Source organism: Mus caroli, unplaced genomic scaffold (genome assembly GCF_978045245.1).
Source record: "Mus caroli unplaced genomic scaffold, Mus_caroli_1 scaffold_14, whole genome shotgun sequence".
In the NCBI taxonomy this organism is placed as follows: domain Eukaryota; kingdom Metazoa; phylum Chordata; class Mammalia; order Rodentia; family Muridae; genus Mus; species Mus caroli.
Window position 1 is genome coordinate 84,504,647 of NW_028227269.1, and position 22,351 is coordinate 84,526,997.

At 44.5% G+C, this 22,351-nt stretch overlaps 1 protein-coding gene across 12 annotated transcripts in view; it reads left to right on the forward strand.

The window, feature by feature from the left end:
• Positions 1-22,351, forward strand: part of Ttll5 (tubulin tyrosine ligase like 5) — a 238,267-nt gene that overhangs the window by 122,650 nt on the left and 93,266 nt on the right. For all 12 annotated transcript variants that reach the window (XR_015045248.1, XM_029484762.2, XM_021178935.3 and 9 more), the window contains one exon: positions 17,824-17,978. Coding sequence is in view for 11 of the 12 variants with exons in the window: in XM_029484762.2 (XP_029340622.1) it covers positions 17,824-17,978 (155 nt within the window). In the remaining variant the exon portion in view is untranslated. The remainder of the gene's footprint in view (positions 1-17,823; positions 17,979-22,351) is intronic.

Below are 22,351 nucleotides of genomic sequence, written 5' to 3' on the forward strand. Positions count from 1 at the left end.
TATGTGATAGAGCCCAGAAAATTATAAGATCCTGATCCTGTGATAACCAGGTTCTGTAGCCTTCGTGGGAAGCTCTCTCCCTACAGTCTTTCTCATACAACCGGGAACTCTGCTCTGCAAGTCCATCAGCTCTTCTTTGTAAGCCTTGGATGGAATCTGCCATTAAATGTTAGTTTTAACTTTCAGAGTCTCAGCAGCAGGATGCTTGTGTGACGCAGTACTTAGAGAGGTGCTGTGCTGTGCAGAAAACCAGGGTGGAGCCCCTAGGAAGGGTTGGATTGGCCAGGCCAAGGCTGTGTCCTTCTCCCACTGACTGCCTGTATGACGAGGAACGCTTCATTTCTCAGCCTCTAAATGTGTTCATTGCTGGGGAAACACAGCTGGGTCCTAAGGATGCGGTGGAAAAGCCTCTTTGGGAAGTCTAAATGCTGTGTACTTGGGAAATACTGTTATTTCAACCTTTAAGGCTTTAGGAACACATTGTTTCTTATGTGATGAAAGCGTTGTTAGGTAAGTGTATTTTAGTATAGAAAAGCTCCATTGCATGTTTTGCAACCATTTCCTCTCAGAGGACTCAGGAATTTAATTTGTAATTTGAAAACCTCTGTTATTTTTTTTCTTTTGCTTAATAAGTAATACTACATTGTAGTGGCTGTTAACATACAGCCTGACACATTTGTTCTCTAGCTACTTTTTCTGTTCTGTTCTGTGTAGGGGAAAGCTGTTTCCATTTCTTAACCGAGCTGAGTGATAAATGCCTGTGGCTTCCTGCAGGGAAGTGGGCAGGAGCTCCAGGAGTCTCGGAACTAGCACCAGGGTGCTAACTGGTGCTGTCAGCACAAGCAGCTTTGTGTCCAGACAGAAACTCCTCAGGTGCCAGTGTTTCCCTGGCTTAATACAGCCTTCAATGGCAGTTCCTGTTTGTATTTCTGCTTTGTTTTCTTTTTCTCATTTTTTTGTTGTTGTTGTTGGCCAGTGGATAACCCCCCTTCATATGATTAATTCTGAACTGGGCGGTTGGTCGTGGAGCACACCTTTAATCCCAGCACTCAGGAGGCAGAGGCAGGCGGATTTCTGAGTTTGAGGACAGCCAGGGATACTTGGAGAAAGCCTGTCTGGAATTGTACTACCCCCGCCCCCAAAGATTAATTCGCTATTTCTATTATTGTTCTTTTTATTATTATTCTAGGATAATTTTATGGCATTATCTACACTAGTTCCTTCTTTGTGCTTTTTTTATCTTTAGTTCTCTATTTCTTGAGTTAAATTTCTAATTTTTTTTTTAACTATTATGTATTAAAGGCTATGACTTTTCCTCTGAGCATTGCTTTAGTTATAGCCCATAAACTATTATTTGTTTTGTACCCAAGGAGTTAATAGACTTATTAAACAAGGAAGGCAGATTTTAAATTATTTGTACCATATTGAAGATTTATACAAAATTAAATTGTAGAGATTTTTGAAAAAACATTTTATCTGTATCTGTAAATTCATCTACTTAGCCTGTTAAAGAGGTCAGTGACATTTTCTAGAAAACTTTGTATTTTGTTGTGATTATTTATTTAAAACAAAACAAAACACTTTATCCAAGCTCTTTAAGAGCATTCCTGGCTTTGGTGGTAACCATTGCTGATGTGATGTCATGCTGACCAACCGAGAAATAACTCATGGTCTTATGAAAGGGACAGTCAGTCACCCGCACATGATCCTAATAGCCAGGAGCACCCCAAGCTATTTCTTTGGAGAACAGCATAACTGCCAGAGGGTAATTCAGCTTGTCAGTTGGAATAGAAACAAGGCCAAAGCAGTCTCTTGGGAGCAGTCATTCTACTGTCTCACAGGAAGGGCAGAACCAGCCCCTAGGAGCCTGGGTGTGTGTGTGTGTCTTGGGGCAGCAGGTTGGGTGACTAGCGGGACCTGGGGGGTCTGTACTGGGTACTTGGACTAACGCTGGAGGGAAATCTCAACCCTTAGGAGGCCTGCAGAGGGGCTGGGCGCTTGTGTAGGTGACTCCATACCACTCACACACGTGCGAGATCTGGGCTGCTCAGGTAGCTGAGGAGAGGGGAGCTGGAGGGTGAGGCATTGCCAAACTAAGGAATGGTAAGTTGGACAGAGGAGGTTCTTAAGCCTACAGGTGGTTAAAAGGCTTTGGGGAACTTAGAATTTGTTAAAAGCAGAAGCTGATTTCTTGAATTCCCTTTTTATCACTTTTGCTATGAGTCAACTTTATTTACATCCTAGAACACATAAGAATAGCAGACATTCTCTACTCATAAGCAGTGGCCCCTTAAGCAAGGTGTGTATAGTATATGTGCATTCTCAGTAGAAGAGGTGTATAATAGATTCTCAGCACCTGAGGATTCAGTGTATACCGTAGAAGACACTCAGGTTGCATTCGACCTTTCCCTTGGTGTGTGAGAGGCTGGCCATTTTCTGGAGTCAGATCTTTAGTGACTGCTGTGTGTATTCCTGAAAGCAGTGTTAAGCAGCATCTGTACCTGTAGGGGGTCAGGCTCTGGGGTGCTGGCACAAGGCTTCTGCTTAGGTGTGAGATCTCACTCCCCCTGTCTCAGTCAGGGTTGCAAGGGAGAGCAGATCAGTAGACAGGCTCTTTGTGGTTATTGCTGTTAGTGTCCAGAAGAATGTGGCTAAGGAGCCCAGCCTGTGGTGAGGAGTGGGAGGGAGACAGGGCATTAGAGGAGCACTGGCCCTCTCCCACCGACAAGTTTGAGATTTCAGGACCTAGCTATCATTAGGAGCAGCTCCAGCTCTTGCAGCCTGGGAATTTAATCAAAGGGATACCAGCAGACCACCCAGGCGGGGCCCTACCACGAACCCGTGTGCTGTGTCAGTCTGCTCCGCAGCCAGCCGTGCAGCAACGTGGCCAGGCCTCCTGAAATGTGCTGACAGACACAGAAGAGGGAGGAGACACTGAGCCCTTGACATTTTTCATTTTGATGGGGAGTGGAACAGAAAGCCATTGGATTTCTTTCATTTCATTGCTCTTGACTCTGAGGCCTAACGCTGCAGATAAATATGAGGTTCAAAGCATCTGCTTCCCAGTACATTAGTCCTCCGACTCCCCTTCCACATACAGGCAGTCTCTATCAGTAGCTACCAAAAGGTCCTCGGTGACCCCTGACTCAGTTTTAGAGGTTCCACTTGGAGAGTGGCATCGAGTCGGTGCCAGTGTCCTCCCTGGACATTACAGGCGACACGACTTGGCTTCAGAATTTCCTTTTCAATTCTGAGCTTATCTGAACATACAAACTGCTGTGCACTTAGGCTCTGGTCTTATGACTGTTTGCTGTTTCTTTTGACTCTGTAGTCTGTGTTGGTAGAAACATCATATATGTTATCTGTTCCTGTTTCTCTAGAAAGGCAGCAAGGTACATTGGGAAAACATTAGTTCTGGAGTCAGTGAGAACTGGGAAATTACTGTCGGGCCTTGATTACCTCATCTTAAAAGGGAAAAAAAGGGGGGGAGGGGCTGTGGTAGAAAAGTCACCGTCACTTGCTGCACCCACCGTGTACCTCAGGCAAAGAATCCAGAGATCCTGAGCTGGATCTGACCTAAAAACCCACTCCCTGAGGACTGGCCTTCATGTACCAGAAGGCACCACAAAAAAAAAAAAAAAAGCCAACGGAAGGAAGTGGCCAACAGTCCTGCCCAGCTATGGTGCCTGTAAGCCACAACAGCAGCCAGCATGGCGCTGTCATTCTAAGGGTTTGGTAGTGGCATGCATACTTTGGCAGTAACCAGCAGCTCTCTAATTGGACTTAAGACTGCTTAACAAGAGGGAAGTCATGCTTGCAACTGGAAACCTAGCCAACTGTAGGGCTAGTGAAGTCATGGATCTTGGAAGAGGACCTACAACCACCACTTTACTAAGCCAGCATAACCCTAACTACATTCTAAATGTTTGTCCCTACACCACAGATAAGTGTAGTTTTTAATTCCTCATCAACAGTCTCGACTGATAGATCTACAACTCTACTCCTGCATCTAACGCTTAGGCATCATTGCAGAAGAGAGGGCAGAGCTCAGACGGTAAGAGCCAGAGGAACAAGAAGAGGTTTTGTAGGATTTTGTTGCCTAGAAATGTCATAAGATACACCTATGAAGTCTTCCAATTTGGCTTCCTAAACATGAGCTGAACCAGGATGACACTGGTAGACGTGCTGACGTAGAAGGGAGCACTCACCAGGCCTCAGCCCTACACAAAGAGCTGCAAGCAGCCAAGATGCTGTGGTAGTTCTGAGTGAAGAATGGGAGGTGGCCCTGGGTTCTATCCCCTTCGTGCTGTGGTTATCTTCCAGTGAATCTTTCCCTAAGGTATAAATCCCCTGCACACAGCTTTATGTGAGATTTCTGTGCTGAGTGCAAGGTCCAGATATCCCACTGCCTGCTAGACATTAACTGTCTGGCCAGCACCCAAATATTTGAACATATCTCAGAAGCACGAAGATAGACTCCTGTGCAGTGCATCTCAAACCTGTTAGTTTTCCTTCTTCCTGTCGTCTCTGCTGTTAGTGGCATTGACAACCCAGAAACCACCTGAGGGTAGAATCTGGCTTATCAGCCGCATCTGTGTCTCCATTCTCTCTGCACCGAGTCTTATTCATTCTAACTCCAGTGTTCCTGCTCCGTATCTTGTCTATTTAACTTACATCAACTGTTCTGCTAAAGGCCTTCATTATCTTCCAAGTGGACAGCTACAGGTACCTCTTAAATGATGTGGCAGTGTCCTCCTGCTGCTCCTCATCTTTAAAGACCTCTTGTTATATTAAATCACATGTCTGATCCTAGTATTTGCTCAAAGAGAATTTTTCTCTATGTGAAACCCAAACTAGTAATGCTACCCATGATCTGACTGAAAGTCTGGCTACAACGTACTGGTACCTGTCTCTGTTCCAGCACACAGGATTTTGCCTAGCTCAGCTAGGATTTCTGCCAGTCAGTATGCCTTAGTTTATGCCATCTTCTCTGGAGAAATGATTCCTAGTCACCACGTCTGATCTGTACATCTGCTAGGGGCTGCAGGAATGCCACCTCACTCATTGGCTGTTAGGCTGATTTCCTCTTCATGTTGTGTGTGGACGTAACTGTGTCTTTTAACAGACAGTAAGAACCTTAAGTCTCAGTGTCCTGTGATGCCTGATATCTGACTCCGGGATTGTAAATTTATAATTTATTAATAAATTCCAAAAAGCCTGCATCTCTTCTGAACTTGTACAGACCTTTTCCCATGGTCATTCTTCCCTAAACAACTAAGTATAACAAAGTTATAGCCTTTACGTCATATAAGTAATCTATCAGTAGGTGTTTTTGTGAGAGGATATACAGAGGCTGTATTCAAATGTAATTATATTTTGCATAAGAAACGTAATCATGGCGGGGGTATGGGGGACTTTTGGGATAGCATTGGAAATGTAAATGAAGAAAATACCTAATAAATTTAAAAAAAAAAAAAAAGAAAGAAACATGATCATTTGTAGATTTTTGTATCTTCAAGAGGCCCTACGATTAATACTTTAAGGACATGGAGGGACAACTTTATTTAATAAATGTGCTTTCTCTTTATTGTTGTTGTTGTCGTCGTCATCTTCATCATCCAGTGTTGGAGACTGAATGCGGGGTTGTGTGCTGCTACTCGAGAACACAACTACTGATCCGCAGCCCTGGTCCCTGCGTGTGCCCCTTCACTCTACGTAAGATCCTTGAAGATTAGACTCTGCACAGTTTTTAAACCCACCCACTCTCCCACCCAAGTATCCTCTGAAGTATGCATTCCGGACATAGTGGTTAATAAATAGATGAAGAGCACCTGCCACCACAGCCAGCAGTCTTCCCATTGTGTCCCTGCCTTCAGCCCCTGGCCAGCCACTCTTTAAAGCAGGTGGATGATAGTCATCTCATCTCCGGCCTGTTTGACTGTAAACCACATAATGGCAGTTCTTTCTAACCCACCACTTATTGCGGGACCTTGTACTTTCTAGACCATGTGCTTGCTAAAGGGAAAAGAATTTCTGTATGTTGTTGGATTTTGTATTCTCTTTAACACTGACACTGTTGCTCTTCATTCTTTTTCATTGATTATAGCATACCTGTCCTGCATACCATAGCAGTGACATTCATCACATTTCTACCTTGTCTTAGGCAGTATGTTGACAACACTTTGCGTGCATTATCTCTTCCATTTTAAGACTGAGAAAAGTGCTTTTTCCTGATTTTTGTCTTTTGGTTTTTTGGTTTTTTGGTTTTTTTTAAGCTCATGATGGTGAAGAAATAGAAGCTCTGTTGATGTCACACAATGGGAAGTCACTGTCCCATGACTCATCTTAGTGGCTTCTGCCTCTTCTTTTAGTCAGGAAGTAGCTCTTTCCTTAGGCTGAAATGACCGAGCATCACACCAGCCTGCTCTGGTGCACCACCACTGCAGAACTTTCACTACTCCTTTTCTTAAGTCTGCAGAGACACCAGAATATACCAGAGATATCTGCTTTCATGGTTACAAGCGCTCTCTCTTCCCACATGCAGGGTTTATGTCATTGAGGTGATTGGCTACTTATTGAATTAGGCCCTTATCAGATTATTTTGTGGGATGCTCAGTGCTTTATTTTTGGTTGGGGAGGAGAGAGAATCCAGCCTTGGTAATCCCTTGCCACTATGTGTAAGTCTACCTATGGGCTGTCAGTGGCACACACCAGCTTGCAAAAACAGAATACATAAATTGGAAATACTACAAAGAGACTTGGCCATTTTCTCAGGTTGGCATCCCTAGAATCTTGACCTGGCACTGTAGGTGTATAAGGGTGTTATGTAGCCAGTGAAGCTCAAGAGAGGGAGAGGCAGTTGCCAGGAACCTTCAGCACTAACATAGGAGTGCTTCAGAATTCCCTGCACCACTCAGCCCGCTTTATAATATGATTAACATCATAACCCTTATCTCTTAGTGATTGGAATATTAACTTGTTCATTTTATCAGCATACAGGAATTAAGAAAGTAACTTAAACTGCCTTACAACATGTGTTTATGGCTTATTGTAGCTAATAGTTTAATGGATACTCATGGAATGCCTTTGGAGGAGTGTTCAATGTATAACTGCTTAAGGCTGGCTCTTGTTATGTTTGCCACTCTTTTCCAGTGGAAGCAGCTTGTAAGAAGTGCATGCCTGTCTCTCTGTGTTCTCCTTGAACTAGTCTGGAGCAGATGTGATATGTCAAGTTCAAGGATTGCCATTTGTTGTACGAATACACATGAAGCAAGTTAGGGGGAATAAGCCACTAGCAGTTGTCCTGCTCCAGACCACTCAGCTCTCCACAGCACTCAGCAGATCCACCCATGGTCTCATGGGTCTGTCTGTGTGAACACAACCGAGAGAGCGCTGTTCTCCAGTGCCGCTGGGGTACTTCTGAGGGCAGCGGGAAGACGGCTCTAGACAACCATGTTCCTTTCAGTCCATGTGATCCCTTTGAGAATCAAATGAAAGGTGTAGCCTTCACCTGAAAAAAAAAAATGTACATATAGAAACACTTGTGTTCAGTTCCAGAGTGTTCATAGGCATCCCACACGGGCTCCCTCTCGGTATCCATGGATACTAAGGAGACTTGGCCTCCAAGTTTAGAGACCTTGAGAGCTTTGAGGTAGTATCGATTATTATTGATAATTTGGTCCAAATTCAAATCTCTCATATTATTCATGTGTTCATTCATGAATATTAAAATAGGACTGTGTTAGACTGTCATCTCTATAGAGGCAAGGGTTACTTTCATCTATCTTCCTCCATGTTCAAGAGTAGCAAACCCAGAATAGGTGCCTGGTAAATATTTGTGTGTATTAAAAGAAATAATTTTCTGCAGCACCCCTCTAGATCTTCCCAGAGAAGAAATGTAAGATGTTGAGGAGCATGCCATAGTACTATTGACTGGTGATGGGAATACCACTCCTGCATGCTGTGCCACCATTACTCAGGGTTAAACTGTTACTGACAAAATGTTTGATGGTGAATTTCCATCTCCATCCTGATAAAGCCTAAGGTACATGAAGTGTGCAGACAGCCTGGTGAACCTGAAGTTAGTCACCAAGAGTCACAAATGCGATTGTAGCCCTTTGAGTGAGTCTCAGTGCAGGAGAAATCATGCAATATAGTCATTATGCAGAGAGGGAACAAAACTCTGTGTCAAAGCTGTTATTTCGAGCATCTGAGAGCTTTGCCTGAGCTTTGAGAGCAGGCATTCATCTTCTGTAAAATGATGTGAGGCTGCAGCCAGAGCGGCACCTGGCTTTTACTCCAGTCCCTGCTTGCTTTCCTCCAACTCCAAAGCAACCTCTCCCTTGTGGCCTGTGCAGAAAGAGGTGATATGGAACCTTATACGCGCTGGCCTTCTAGTGATATCTGCCACTCCACTACTCACTACTTTGGGGGACAGGGGGTAGGTGGAAGTGAGGCCTCTCTCTCTATTGGAGTCCTGACCATCCTAGAACTTGATATGTAGATCTGGCTGGTGGCTGGCCTGCACTTCACAGAGAACCGCCTGCCTCTGCCTCCTGAGTACTGGGATGGAAGGTGTGTGCCACCCTTTAGCTTTCCTTTTTAAATGGTAGGAAGCTCCATCTCGCCTCACCATCACTTTGGGAAACATGAACGGTAGATACATGGACTTTTGAAAGCTTTCTTTGTCAGATTACAAACCCAGTTCCAAGGCCTGCCTAAGTGCAAGGGACTTAATTACTGTAACTGTTGGTAACCATTAACCTTTTCAACTCGTCCCAGAAAACAGCTCTCCATTTGCCTGCCCTCAGCACAATTCTCATACATTGTGGCTTGGGTGGGGCTCCCAGAAGGTTCCTTTTGTCTCTAGAGCAAGGGTAGATTCTTCCCAAGGTATTGTCTGTCTCTGGCTGTCTTCCATCGCCCTGCCTTTCACCAAGTCAGATATGTGTTTTGCAGACATTTCTTCCTGCTTCTCTCCTGTTCTCCAGTTTGTTGTCCTCTTCTTAGGCAGCACATAGGCCTTATTTGAATTGTCTTAGAATTGCCATGTTTTGGAGATCTCAAATACTGTTTTATCTGGAGTTTTAGATGGTCAAATCCCATGTGGCTTGAGGGTCGGCAGAAGCCACGTTTCTCTTTGGCCCTTCCCATTCTTCCCATGGCCTCGCTTCCCATAGATAATATAGTGATTCTTTGTTGAGTTATATTTGAGGTATAAAGTTCTTTTGAGCATGCAGGACTGTGTGCAACATCAGCCAGGGAGATGGAGTTAGGTCTGTCCCCAAGCAGCCCTTTTGCATGCTCTGAGAGTATGTATCTGAGTGGCTGGGGTTGTTCTCTGGGAATCCATCAGGGCAGTTCCGTGGTATTTTAATTATAGTACTGGCATCTGTGCTACCTTTAGCCAACAGCAGTAAGAAGCTGTAACACTTGGGAGGCCAGGCACCGGAAATTGGCTGCCTCCTCTGTTTCTCCCACCCTCTTTCCAATCCATCACCTGTATTATTCCTGCTGTAATTTAAACACCTGTCTAGATGGAACGCATGCAATGTGTCCTTACCCCACACATTCAGATGTTTGCTCACCTGCCTTATTCGGAAGGCTGACTCTAAAATAAATAGTGTTTGGTACTAAAAGGAGAAACTGGCTGAGGTCACCGTGGCAGTGGCCATGAGGCAGGGAATGGTATAGAACATCTGGATTAGCTTCTGCAAGAGTGGGAGCTGAGGAGGAGGGAAGAAGCAAGGGAAAAACATCTGCCAAGCAGGCCCCAAGGCTCAGATGGAGGTGGAATTTGGTGGCCAGATTTCCCACAGGCAATTGTTCACTTGGCTTACCAGCCAGAAGAAGGCAGAGATGGAGTCATAGGTAGTGAATGGCCTGATGGGTTTTAAGTTTAAATACTGCTTTTTAATAGCAGAAATATAGCAAGTAGTCTCGGACTTGTCTGAAGTTTGTTCTGAGATGTTTTGTAAGCATTTGGATCCTCCGCATACTTTTAAAGTTTGAGCACCTAAACCAAGAAACAGTGAACCCTGAATGTCCCTCCTGGAATTGTCTCCTCTTCTTCCTTGACCCCCTTGTTCTCTGCCTCACTTCCTCCAAGGCTGTCTGCTGTCTGTGCATGGAGGAGAGGAAGCCGTGTGTGTTCCCTCTCCTGTTCTTGCCTTTTGTTCTCTACCATCTCTGAAAAGTGATTTTTCAAACTTACAAGGCAAGTGGACTCTGTGGATTCCGTTAAATGCAGGCTTCGGTTTGCAGGCCTGGACTGTGTTCCCTATTGCATCAGGCGTCCAGGAATTCAGGTGCTAATGCTCCACAGACTAAAGCTGTAAGAAGTGAGGTGCTGAGGTGCAGGTGCTCACGCACGGTTCAAGTCAAGATTGGAAAGGTTTGCCTTAGAAAGTATAGGAATTGAATTTAAGGGCCACATTTAGTGGTTATTTTATCTCTCAACCTCACTTTCAGTTTCTCTATCTGTTTTTAAGAATAAATTAGTTCACACATAGTGTGCTGAGCACATTGCCTACAAGGAGCTGTTGAACACATTCAGTGATTGTTAAGTTCTTATGGTTGCATCATTCTTGCTGGTAGTTAGTGGGAACTGAAAAGTGATGACATGGTACCTAAGGCAGGAAATCCATGGCTCCTCTTAGAACGCTGTGCTAACTTTGCACATAAAGATGCATAAAGATAAAGATACCCGAGAGATGGCTCAGTGGTTAAAAGCACTGATGGCTGTTGCAGAAGGCCTGAGTTCAGTTCCCAACTTCTACATTATAGCTCATAACCATATGTAACTCTAATTCCAGGCAACCCAACACTTTCTTCTGACTTCCATAGCCACATGATACACATACATACATGATACACATACATACATGCAGGCAAAACATTCAAGCACATAAAATAAAATAGATCTTTAAAAACATGTGAGTGTTCATCATGAATTGAGCATATTCTCTTTTTATAATTTATTTTTAATTTTTTAAAAAGGGGTATTGGTGTTTTCCCTTCCTGTATGTCTGTGCACCATGTGTGAGCAGTGCCCAAGAGGCCAGAAGACGGTTTCAGATTCCCCTGGGACTGGGAATAACAGAATGTTGAAAGATACCATGTAGGTGCTGGGAATCCAGCCCCAGTTGTCTGGAAGAGCAGCCAGTGCTCTTTTTTTTTTTTTTTTTTTTTGATTTTTAATATTTTTATTACATATTTTCCTCAATTACATTTCCAATGCTATCCCAAAAGTCCCCCATAGCGCCCCCCACTTCCCTACCCACCCATTCCCATTCTTTTGGCCCTGGCATTCCCCTATATTGGGGCATATAAAGTTTGCAAGTCCAATGGGCCTCTCTTTCCATTGATGGCCGACTAGGCCATCTTTCGATACATATGCAGCTAGAGACAAGAGCTCCGGGGTTCTGGTTAGTACATCATGTTGTTCCAACAATAGGGTTGCAGATCCCTTTAGCTCCTTGGGTACTTTCTCTAGCTTCTCCATTGGGAGCCCTGTGATACATCCAATAGCTGACTGTGAACATCCACTCCTGTGTTTGCTAGGCCCCGGCATCGTCTCACAAGAGACAGCTATATTTGGGTCCTTTCAGCAAAATCTTGCTAGTGTATGCAATGGTGTCAGCGTTTAGAAGCTGATTATGGGATGGATCCCTGGATACGGCAGTCTCTAAATGGTCCATCCTTTCATCACAGCTACGAACTTTGTCTCTGTAACTCCTTCCCTGGGTGTTTTGTTCCCAATTCTAAGAAGGTGCACAGTGTCCACACTTTGGTCTTCATTCTTCTTGAGTTTCATGCGTTTAGCAAATTGTATCTTATATCTTGGGTATCCTAAGTTTTGGGCTAATATCCACTTATCAGTGAATACATATTGTGTGAGTTCTTTTGTGATTGTGTTACTTCACTCAAGATGATGCCCTCCAGGTCCATCCATTTGGCTAGGAATTTCATAAATTCATTCTTTTTAATAGTGAGTAGTACTCCATTGTGTAAATGTACCATAATTTCTGTAACCATTCCTCTGTTGAGGGACATCTGGGTTCTTTCCAGCTTCTGGCTATTATAAATAGGGCTGCTATGAACATAGTGGAGCATGTGTCCTTTTTACCGGTTGGGACATCTTCTGGATATATGCCCAGGAGAGGTATTGCTGGATCCTCCGGTAGTACTATGTCCAATTTTCTGAGGAACCGCCAGACTGATTTCCAGAGTGGTTGTACAAGCTTGCAATCCCACCAACAATGGAGGAGTGTTCCTCTTTCTCCACATCCTCGCCAGCATCTGCTGTCACCTGAATTTTTGATCTTAGCCATTCTGACTGGTGTGAGGTGGAATCTCAGGGTTGTTTTGATTTGCATTTCCCTGATGATTAAGGATGTTGAACATTTTTTCAGGTGTTTCTCTGCCATTCGGTATTCCTCAGGTGAGAATTCTTTGTTCAGTTCTGAGCCCCATTTTTTAATGGGGTTATTTGACTTTCTGGAGTCCACCTTCTTGAGTTCTTTATATATATTGGATATTAGTCCCTTATCTGATTTAGGATAGGTGAAGATCCTTTCCCAATCTGTTGGTGGTTTTTTTTTTTTTTTGTCTTATTGATGGTGTCTTTAGCCTTGCAGAAGCTTTGTAGTTTCATGAGGTCCCACTTGTCAATTCTCGATCTTACAGCACAAGCCATATATTAAAATCTCTGCGTGACTCTAAGGAAGTGAAAGATCTGTATAATAAAAACTTCAAGTCTCTGAAGAAAGAAATTATAGAAGATCTCAGAAGATGGAAAGATCTCCCATGCTCATGGATTGGCAGGATCAACATTGTAAAAATGGCTATCTTGCCAAAAGCAATCTACAGATTCAATGCAATCCCCATCAAAATTCCAACTCAATTCTTCACCGAATTAGAAAGAGCAATCTCCAAATTCATCTGAAATAACAAAAAACCTAGGATAGCAAAAACTCTTCTCAAGGATAAAAGAACCTCTGGTGGAATCACCATGCCGGACCTAAAGCTCTACTACAGAGCAATTGTGATAAAAACTGCATGGTACTGGTATAGTGACAGACAAATAGACCAATGGAATAGAATTGAAGACCCAGAAATGAACCCACACACCTACGGTCACTTGATCTTCGACAAGGGAGCTAAAAACATCCAGTGGAAGAAAGACAGCATTTTCAACAAATGGTGCTGGCACAACTGGTTGTTAACATGTAGAAGAATGCGAATCAATCCATTCCTATCTCCTTCTACTAAGGTCAAGTCTAAGTGGATCAAGGAACTTCACATAAAACCAGAGACACTGAAACTTATAGAGGAGAAAGTGGGGAAAAGCCTTGAAGATATGGGCCAGTGCTCTTAATTGCTGGGCCATCTCTCTAACATGGACATGTTCTTTGAATCACAGTTTCTTTCACTAAAAATGGTTTCTAAATTGCCCTGTCTGTCCTCTAGACCCATTTGTGGCCAATGTCATGATTCTAAGCTTCACAGGTTTAATAGTGTGTATTCTAGTGGCATTTAATAGCATGCATTAGCTCAGGGAAGCCAACTAGCCCAACAACTGTGACCTCTCCTTTAACAAAAAGACAAGTGCTGCTACATTTTTGTATACCATAAACTTAGGCTGTCTTTTGAAAAAATTCTTTAGCAATAAAATGTTTATTATGGCTACATATCTCATATACACAGAGCTGTGTCTCACTTTCTTCTCTGGTCAGAGCCAGGAAAGGGTAGGTGGGTGGAGAAGCAGATGCAGTGTGCTGACACCCGTAGTTATCTTCTCAACGTCTGAGAGAGACCTCATCTCCCTGTGGACCCACCCAATGCCAGATTTGTCTTTCCTAGTGAAAGTAAGGTAGTACTGGGGCCAAAAAAATGGATGCTCAGGTCCATAGTAGGTCAGGGATTTCTTCTGCCCATTATAGAAAAGACCAAGAGACTAGAAGAGAACCAGGGATAGTTTGTGTGTCGTAATTTATCCATTATACATACTTGTCTATAGAGATAGTCAAGACTGAAGGGAAGTGCTGGCCAGCAAATTAGCCACTAGCTAGTTGCATTTTAAAATTAAAAGTTTAGAATCTAGTTTCTCAGCCACGTTTCAGATATATAATAGTCATGTGTGCCTAGTGGCTGCCCCAGTGGACAGTGCAGGATATCAGGTCATCAGTGTCCTGATGACATTATCGGGAGGCATTCTGCTAGACCTTGTTCAGGAGAGCAGAGCTAGAAAACAGGAATGACCTGAAAATGTTCCCTTTGTCTTGTTTATAACTGCATTACATCATTTCTTTACAGTGTGATTAAGATGCAAATGATGTGGGTGTACCTAAAGAATGGTTTAAAAACAAAGATCAGTTCATTGACTGGCAATGTAAGTCAACCAGACAGATCTCAGAGGCAAGGGGAGGGAGCAGGAGCTGTGGTGGATGAGTTCCGTGACTTCTAGACAAGACAAGACTGAGACTTTACTAAAAGTAAGGACTGCCTTGTTAACATTTGGTGGAGATGGGGTTTGTTTGAGGAAAGGGTAAGGAACAGTCCTATGGCTGCCGAGTACTCTCATCTCTGCTCCAAGACTCTAAATAAATCAACAGTGCTCCGCTTCTGTGTATAAAGAAGTCACAGAGGCTGCCCCTTCTTGGTTCTTCCAGAAAGTAAGGAATGGCTGTGGACTGAATCAAAAGCCAGCAGCTGTTCCTAGTTGCTTGTGTCCCCTCCACCTTTTACTCTGCCTGGGACAAAATAAGCCTGACTGAGCTTGGTCTTGTCCTTCCCTCTTTAATGTCCTCTGAGGGAGAGTAAATGTGGGAAATTATGTCTAAAGGAAAGACGGAAGAGCTGTTGTTGCTTCTGAATAATGATGTTTTAAAGTGTTTTCTAATAGTTCAGAGTAACCAGGATTGTTTTCCTACATCCAGGTTAGAAAATGGATTTTGACACTACAGCCCAAGTTCTACAACTATTGATGGCTTTGGGTAAAGCATCATAGTAGACTCTGCGCCTGAGTTTTCCTCTATGAGTAATGGGTAAAGTGTACGTAAATTGTCATATCCAAAGTGCCTGGCGCCACTCAGATGTTAAGCAATGCTGTCTAAGGAGAGTGTGCCCACACACTTGGAGCTCAACACGTCACACCTTGGCCTTGACACCACTTAGATTTGTGGTGTTTGTGTACCTGCTTAGTGCCCTAAGATTTTGGTCTCCTTTGGTAAGATAGGCATAAGAACGTTACCCAGGATTGGATGAGGTGATGCAAGGGGTGGCAGTGCAGGGCACAGAGAGTACAGGAGGCGAGTGTTTTCTGTGAGGGGATAAACACTGGCGTTTGAATCAGGGACTGCAGTGCCGACGAATGGATTATCAAACCTGTCAAATCCATCCTCTCCTCCCCTTTGCACACTCTATTCTCCAGATTCTGCCCTTTGTGCTAAACATGGCAAACTGCATTTTTAAAAATCCATTGTTTAGCTACTATGAACTATTAAGCCCCCTTTGTTATGATTTGGCACTTTTTTTTTTAATGTGTATGTCTGTGGCTATGTAGCTGCAGAGACCAGCAGAGGGCACTGGACTCCCTGGAGTTGGAGTTACAGGTTTTTCTGCCATCCATCAGAGCATGGGTGTTAAGCACTGAACCCTGGTCCTCTAGAGGAGCCGCACGCACTCTGCACCACTGAGTCAGTTTTTCAGTACAGCTCTTACGAATGACCTTTCTCACATTGTGGTGTTTCTACAGCCTACATAGCGGACAGGAGTGGTCTGTGTGGGTTAGGAGTGGATCGTTTAGTCCTGCTGGAGCCAGTGGCACTATCTCAGAATCTGGCCCTTGCTACCTGTAGGCTATAGGAAGAAGTAGGAAGGAGTACTTCTAGGAGACTGACATCCAGAGAAGAGGTGTGCCCCTAATTTTCAGCATTTTCTTCTTTGTGCATTAGTTCACACCTTCCCTCTGTCCCTGGTGCCTGCGGATGGCAGAGCAGGAATAAAAAGTCATGGTTGGCTCTCCACGCCTCTTGTAAAGCCTGGCCCACCCCGGAGAAGAGAACCACAGTGCCCCACGCCCCAGCCTCACAGTCATCAGAGAGTGCCCCCAGCCTGTGGAAAACAGCTTTCCGGCCAAGAAAAGTGTTCCGAGTCATTGGCGAGAAGATACTGACTCGGGCTGTTTTCACTTACGAACTCTATAACCAGGGAGGAAACACGACACTGTTGCTACAAAGGACTTCTTTTTTCATGATTTCAGATCACTTTAAGATTTAGAATTCTTTCCTATGTAAATATTAAAGTTATTTAGGTGCCTTGGGGTGTTTTGTAGGAGAAAGAGTGTCCCTTCAGTTAGCTTCTCTTGCCTGATGATGTATTTCAGACACGATTCTGGCAGCTTACACACAGAAGCCCTGCACTCAGCACTGGGTCTTCCGTGCCCCTCCTGTGCCCCTGTTCTGCAGGACTTCCCTGTATCCCTTCCTCTCCCTGCATCTGCCTGCGGTCACTGCCAGGCAGGCGCTTACACTGAGTAGCTTCCCGTTGCAGTGATCCTGACACCCTTGACAGAACGTCTGGCTCCTTAAGTCATAGAGCAATATGGAGAATACTCAGAAGCATAAGGAAAAATAACATCACAGTAGATGCTATGTTATACATTCTGAATTTTTTTCTTTCCAGCTTTTGAGAAGTTTATCCACATGTCTACTTTATGTTTAAGATTTACATTGTGATTTTTATTAGAGCGCCTCCCCCCCTCCCCGAGTCAGCATCATGTTCCTAGTTAATGAATAAACAATATTCTCTTATGTGGATAGAGCAAAATGTAACCATCTTGTTAGCCGTTTATACCTTCTCCTATTTCACTGTTAAAAACAATGCTTGCTTTTAAGTACATGTTTTCTATAGTGTGTGGTATGAGCTGGACCTCGGCGTTGCAGTCGCTTGAGCCCTAGTTCTGCTTCCCTGCTTATGTCGAGGCCCTTTCCTGCTGTGCAAACTGAGGATGAGGGTCATCCCTGTTCTGATTACAGACTCTGCATTTGCATGAGATGTGTGGGGTGGACTCATTAGTACAAAGCATGCTTCTCCCTGGATTCTAGCAAATAGGAGCTGCTGCTGTAATGGTCGTTGGTGAAATGGTCACCTGCAGAAGTACATACATCAGAGTGCGTGTATGGTGTTGTAGGTAGTGTGCTGAGGAACTTCAGAGTCAGAGCAGTAATCTGAGCGCCTGTAAGCTACCTTTCGCCACTGTTGGACACATTTAACGGTATAGCAATGTGCTGGGTTTGTCTCACAATCCCTTTTACATTTACATGTTTAAAGAAAGAATTCTCATTTACAGATGGAAACAACTAGTTTTAAATGTTCAATTGACTGTTCACATTCCATCCTTGTGTAAATCATTTATGAATGTTAATATCCATGTTAGTGGACTGTCCAGGATTTTCTTTCTAAGCGACTGAGTTCTTTTTATCGTTGTTATTGCTATCATTATCTACAGCTAAAGTTTGTTGAGCACTTAGAACCTCCAGATGAGGAAGAAGGCTGTGTGGTTTGAACATTGCCTGGATCAGCCCATTACCATCCCGAGAGTAGGGGAGGGAGTTAGACTCCATCTACCTCTCAGACACTGCACATTCCCCACCTCTGCTTTCTGCGCACAGAAAACAGTCTGTGCTCTGTGCCTTTGTCACAGCTCTGCTCTCAGCCCCGATGAGTCAGCATCGCAGACTGTGATTGCTCCCACATGCTTCTCATGATACTTTTCTAAAACTTTGTGAAATCAAGTTCTTTCCCTCCCCTCATTTCTAGGTGACAAACCTGAATTTGGCCAGCAGTGTCATAAACAGAAGCAGTGCATCCACCCCCCCTACCCTTCGGCCTGTCATCAGTCCTAGTGGCCCAACATGGTCTATACAGCCAGACCTCCACGCTTCTGAGACCCACTCCAGCCCCCCTGGAAGCAGGTGAGTGAGTGAAGGCCCGGGGCTAGCATTTGGGGTACACAGGACTGACCTGCCTATGCCGTATCCTGAGTGTGATGCTGCCACAGAGAGTTCTGAGTGGAGTCTGGCAAGCCAGCTGCCTTTTCTCTGCCTATTCACAGACTCTATCTCGCACTGAGCACAAGGCCTGGTTTAATTTGTAAGGTTATTTTCATGTGAAGGAAATTTTTGGTAGTTGGGAGAATTGCTGTGTCTCTCCTCCCTTGTGGTAGATGGCTGAGTTTTACCTTCATGCTTGCCTCCAGCTCTTTTTTTACACGGCACTGTGCTTTGGGTACTTTGGTCTCTGCTTTGGAAGGGTGTTTCTTATGTTTTCAAAACCACTTTACATAATTGCCTACAGCTTCCTCCAATACATTGATGTGAGAAGTGGGGAGGTATTTATTTCTTTTGTGTACTTGAAAAAAGTGCATAAAAGCCAAATGATTCTAGACATAAAGCAAGGTCTGAATTGAGAAAGAAAGCACTGTGTTGAATAATGGTCTCTTTCTATATTTTAACAATCCCTGTATGGGGAAAAATTTTAAACAACAACAACAAACGTGGTTTTTTTCCCTCTTCCGGAGGCAATGCTTGGAGAGGCGCTCAGAGTGGTCCAGTGTTTGACATAGGCTTCCTGCAGTACAGTTTCTAACAAAACTAGGCTGTCTTCAAACCCTGGCAACAGGATTCTTTTTTTACACCAGAAGGTTGAGAAAGGACCTACGTCCACATGCGGTGTGCCCAGGCTGACTGAGAGGGCTCGGGCTATGAGACCCAAAGTCCTTAGGAGATTAAGACTAAGAAGCACGTCAGCAGGGCCTGTGGTGGTTCCGTGTATGCCAAGTGTGTCCGTGACAGGATCCAGCAGGCTTTCCTTATTGAGGAGCAGAAAATCATTGTGAAAGTGTTGAAGGCACAGCACAGAGTCAGAAAGCAAAATAAATATGTAGCTTTTTTAAGAAATAAAAATCAAGGCTTGGTCTATGAAGCGGGGAGGGGTGTAGGGGAATACAAAATAGGTTCCCAAATACAAAATACCTGGTTCTCAGTTTTCAAGTATGGCAGTGTCCTAAAAGGCAATGAAGGGATCTTGTACTAAAGCCTCAGCCTGACCAAAATGCTTGGGGCCTGTGCTTGCCTCACAAGCCTAAGCACCTGATCTCAGTCCACAGGCCACTGTGGGTGAGGGAAGGAGGAAAGCCATTCCTGACTGCTGTCCCCTGAGCTCAGCATGGCTGCCATGGCGTGCACACAGACACACACAATAATAGGTGGAGTGGTTTTGTTACTTTGTTTTGTGTTTACTCCCAATTTATTGGCTTTTTTTCATATTTATCCCCACCCCCAATTCATCCCCACTTCCCTACCATCTAACTTGAAGTAGTCTTGTCTTAGACTGGCCTAGAATTCAGATCTGCCTGCCTCTGCCTCTGCCTCCTAGGTGGTGGGATTAAAAGCATGTGCCACCACACCTATCTAAAAAGTTTTTAAAGAACAATACTGGCACCATGAAAAATTGTATGGATGATCCCTTTCTTAGCCCTGTTGGAAGGGCTGTTGTCTGTATGAGTGTAGAGTATGCAGCTGCAGCCCCTCGGGCAGATGGGCAGTGAAAGTGTGATTATCAGAGTGAGTGAAGCCTTCTGACCTCAGGGATCCTCTCCCTTGAAATGAAGCTCTCAGGTGGCCCAGTGTGTGAGTGTAGCTCCATGCCAGTGGTCCCAGCTGCCTTCTCTTCTGTGCTACTTGCTGGAAGCTTGAAAAGGCAGGTGAAAGACATGGGGAGGGAGAAACTACCTAACTGTTGAAGTTGCTGTTGGTATCAGAATTAGTGTTTAAGGAGCTAATTTTGGAACCAGAAACCATGCCCCGGAAGTGACATAAACCTAAGCACATTATGTCATGCCCTGGAGTGGTGTCTCTTATTCCCATAGTCATTGTGGTTGGGATCCGAAGAACCAACTCAGGAGAGTTGGGGACAAACAAGGCTGCAGCACTTTTAAGACTGGGCGCTTTCCACAAAGTTCTCCCCCACAGGAAAAGTCTGTTGTCTTTTGTACAATCTACAGAGTAACCACATTCCTGAGACAGAAGTCATAAAAAGGAAGCTGTTTATACTTAACAGCTTTATTCACCTTGCAAATGTTTGCACATACCCTATTTTCACACTACAGCAGAGCCAGCAGTCCTGTGGAACACATTTGTGCCACAATCTGTGCTGGTCAATGTGGATGACAGCAACAGGTACTTTCTTACCTAGAAACAAGATGTCAGAGTACACAGTTGAAACACAATTTGTAGCACTTCGAATATTTGGTAGGGGTGACTTTATTAAAAGTTCCGGCTAGCTAAAGACGTTTCTCTTGGTAGCACCTGTTAGAAATAAGAGGAAAGATGATAGGATATGTCAAGGTCAGAGCCAAGACCTAATTTCCTTTGCCCTTCTCCCAGCCAGACACTGAGCCCTGCAGTGACCTGGTGCCTCTGCAGCCAGGATGCAGTCCCCGTGTAGTTCCCTGAGCTTTCCACCTTGACATAATTGTCTACAACAGCTCTCATGCTTCTATTTAAACATAAAGCCCGTTGCCGGGCTCCAGTGCAGTCTAAGGAGCCTTGGGAAGTCTTCTGTGGCTCCAGGTAACTTCTGGGTGCTAGGATGGCTAGGGACTCAACTTGAGTATTCCAGTTCCTTGTGGAACTCTGGGAGCAGCCACCCAAGAACAGTGCTAAGTGAATTCTGAGGTCCCAGTTTGGGCTGTGCTGTGGTCCCAGCCAGAGGCCATTCTGCTGAGTCCCGAGGCCTGATTTCCATTTTTATGTGGTAAGTCCCTGTGAAGAGGGTATTTTTGGATATTGACTTAATCTTTTGTTCCTCCTTTGTAGTAAGAAGTGACTAAGCTTAATGAAGATGGGAGTTGTAGCTTAGAGATGTGAGTTTTATTACTGCTTTTGACACTAAGAGACCCTAAGCTATTTATTTAATCTTTTATAGGATAAGCATACTTACCTATAAACTGGTCTGTTTTGAGAGCTTTTGGATTGCCTTTGATCTCCTTGGAAGTGGAGGCTAAGTAAATGAAAGGTACTCTCACTAGTTTCTGTGATGGCAGCAGTAGATTCCAGACTCGGCTGCTAATTCAGTCAACTAGGCTGCCCAGCAAAGCTAAGATGTAAAGAGACTCCCCGTGCTGGCTGTACTTTCGTCAGCATGTGGGAGAACTCAGAGACTGGGTAGCCACAGGAATGAATAACCAGTGACTCACGAAGACTCGAAGATAATGTTACTCCTCATTTCCCCCTGTTGCTATTGTTCTCTGTTTTATGGATCGCACAAGTTTTCTCCAGACAACCTTATTCTTCCCTTGCTGTTGGAAACTGCTCCAAGTGTAGCCTCAGGGCTGTCGTCTCCCATTGGGTCAGTGTGAGCTCAGTCCAGCGCCTCAAATCCCCTGGTTCCTTTGGTCTGTCTGGAGTCCCTGCTCAGGCTTTGTTGTGGGAGAGTGAGGCAGAGAGCCACAGCTTGCCCAGACAGTCTGAGACCTGGCCATGCAGCTTGCAGTTCCCTAGACACTCTGGGGTTGGACTTGGCCCGCCATTCATCTGTTGTTACTTTTCGGAGGTAATAAGTGAGATTAATTGCAGGCCATTCTCCAGAAGAGAGACTTGTTAGGGCCAAATGCAGTCACATGTGTAAAGCCTGCGGCATGCCTCAGGCAAGGCCAGTGTGGAGTTACCCAGCAGGACTCCAGGATGCAGGTACCACATGTTATGACCTTTTCCCTCAGGACTTGTCTCTGGTCTCTAGATGTTAGTACCTGGCTATTTTGGATTTTCCCCAGATAGTGAGCAAGGTTGGGTTTCCCGTTGTCTGTTTTCTGGGCACAGAGGGAACCATTTGAGGCTGAGAGCAGGTGTGCAAGTCTCTCTCCTCTCTCCTTCCATGGAGCTGGACCGCATCGCCAGGGAGACTTTCTAGGTGAGGAGCGCCTGGTGGGCTCAGGGTTTTTTTCTCTTCCTGAGTCCTATTATGAGACCTGGAAGGGTTACTTATAAAGCCTTGGCTGCTGCTTAGAGTGATTTGGGAAGGACAGGGCCTCAGACAGCTTGGCAGGAACCTGAGGCCCTGTTTTTTCCAGACCAGCCCTTCCTTGTGGGTCGAGCTGTCAGGGAATCCCACGAATGTCTGGCTTCTGCCCCTTTGTGTGTTTTTCCAGCATTTGTCATTGAATTATTTTTATCCATTCTGGCTTTTTCACACACATGCACACACACACACACACACACACACACACACACAGATCCTAGGGATTTGTCCGTTCCTCGATGTTAAAGTTAGGAGAATTGACAGAATA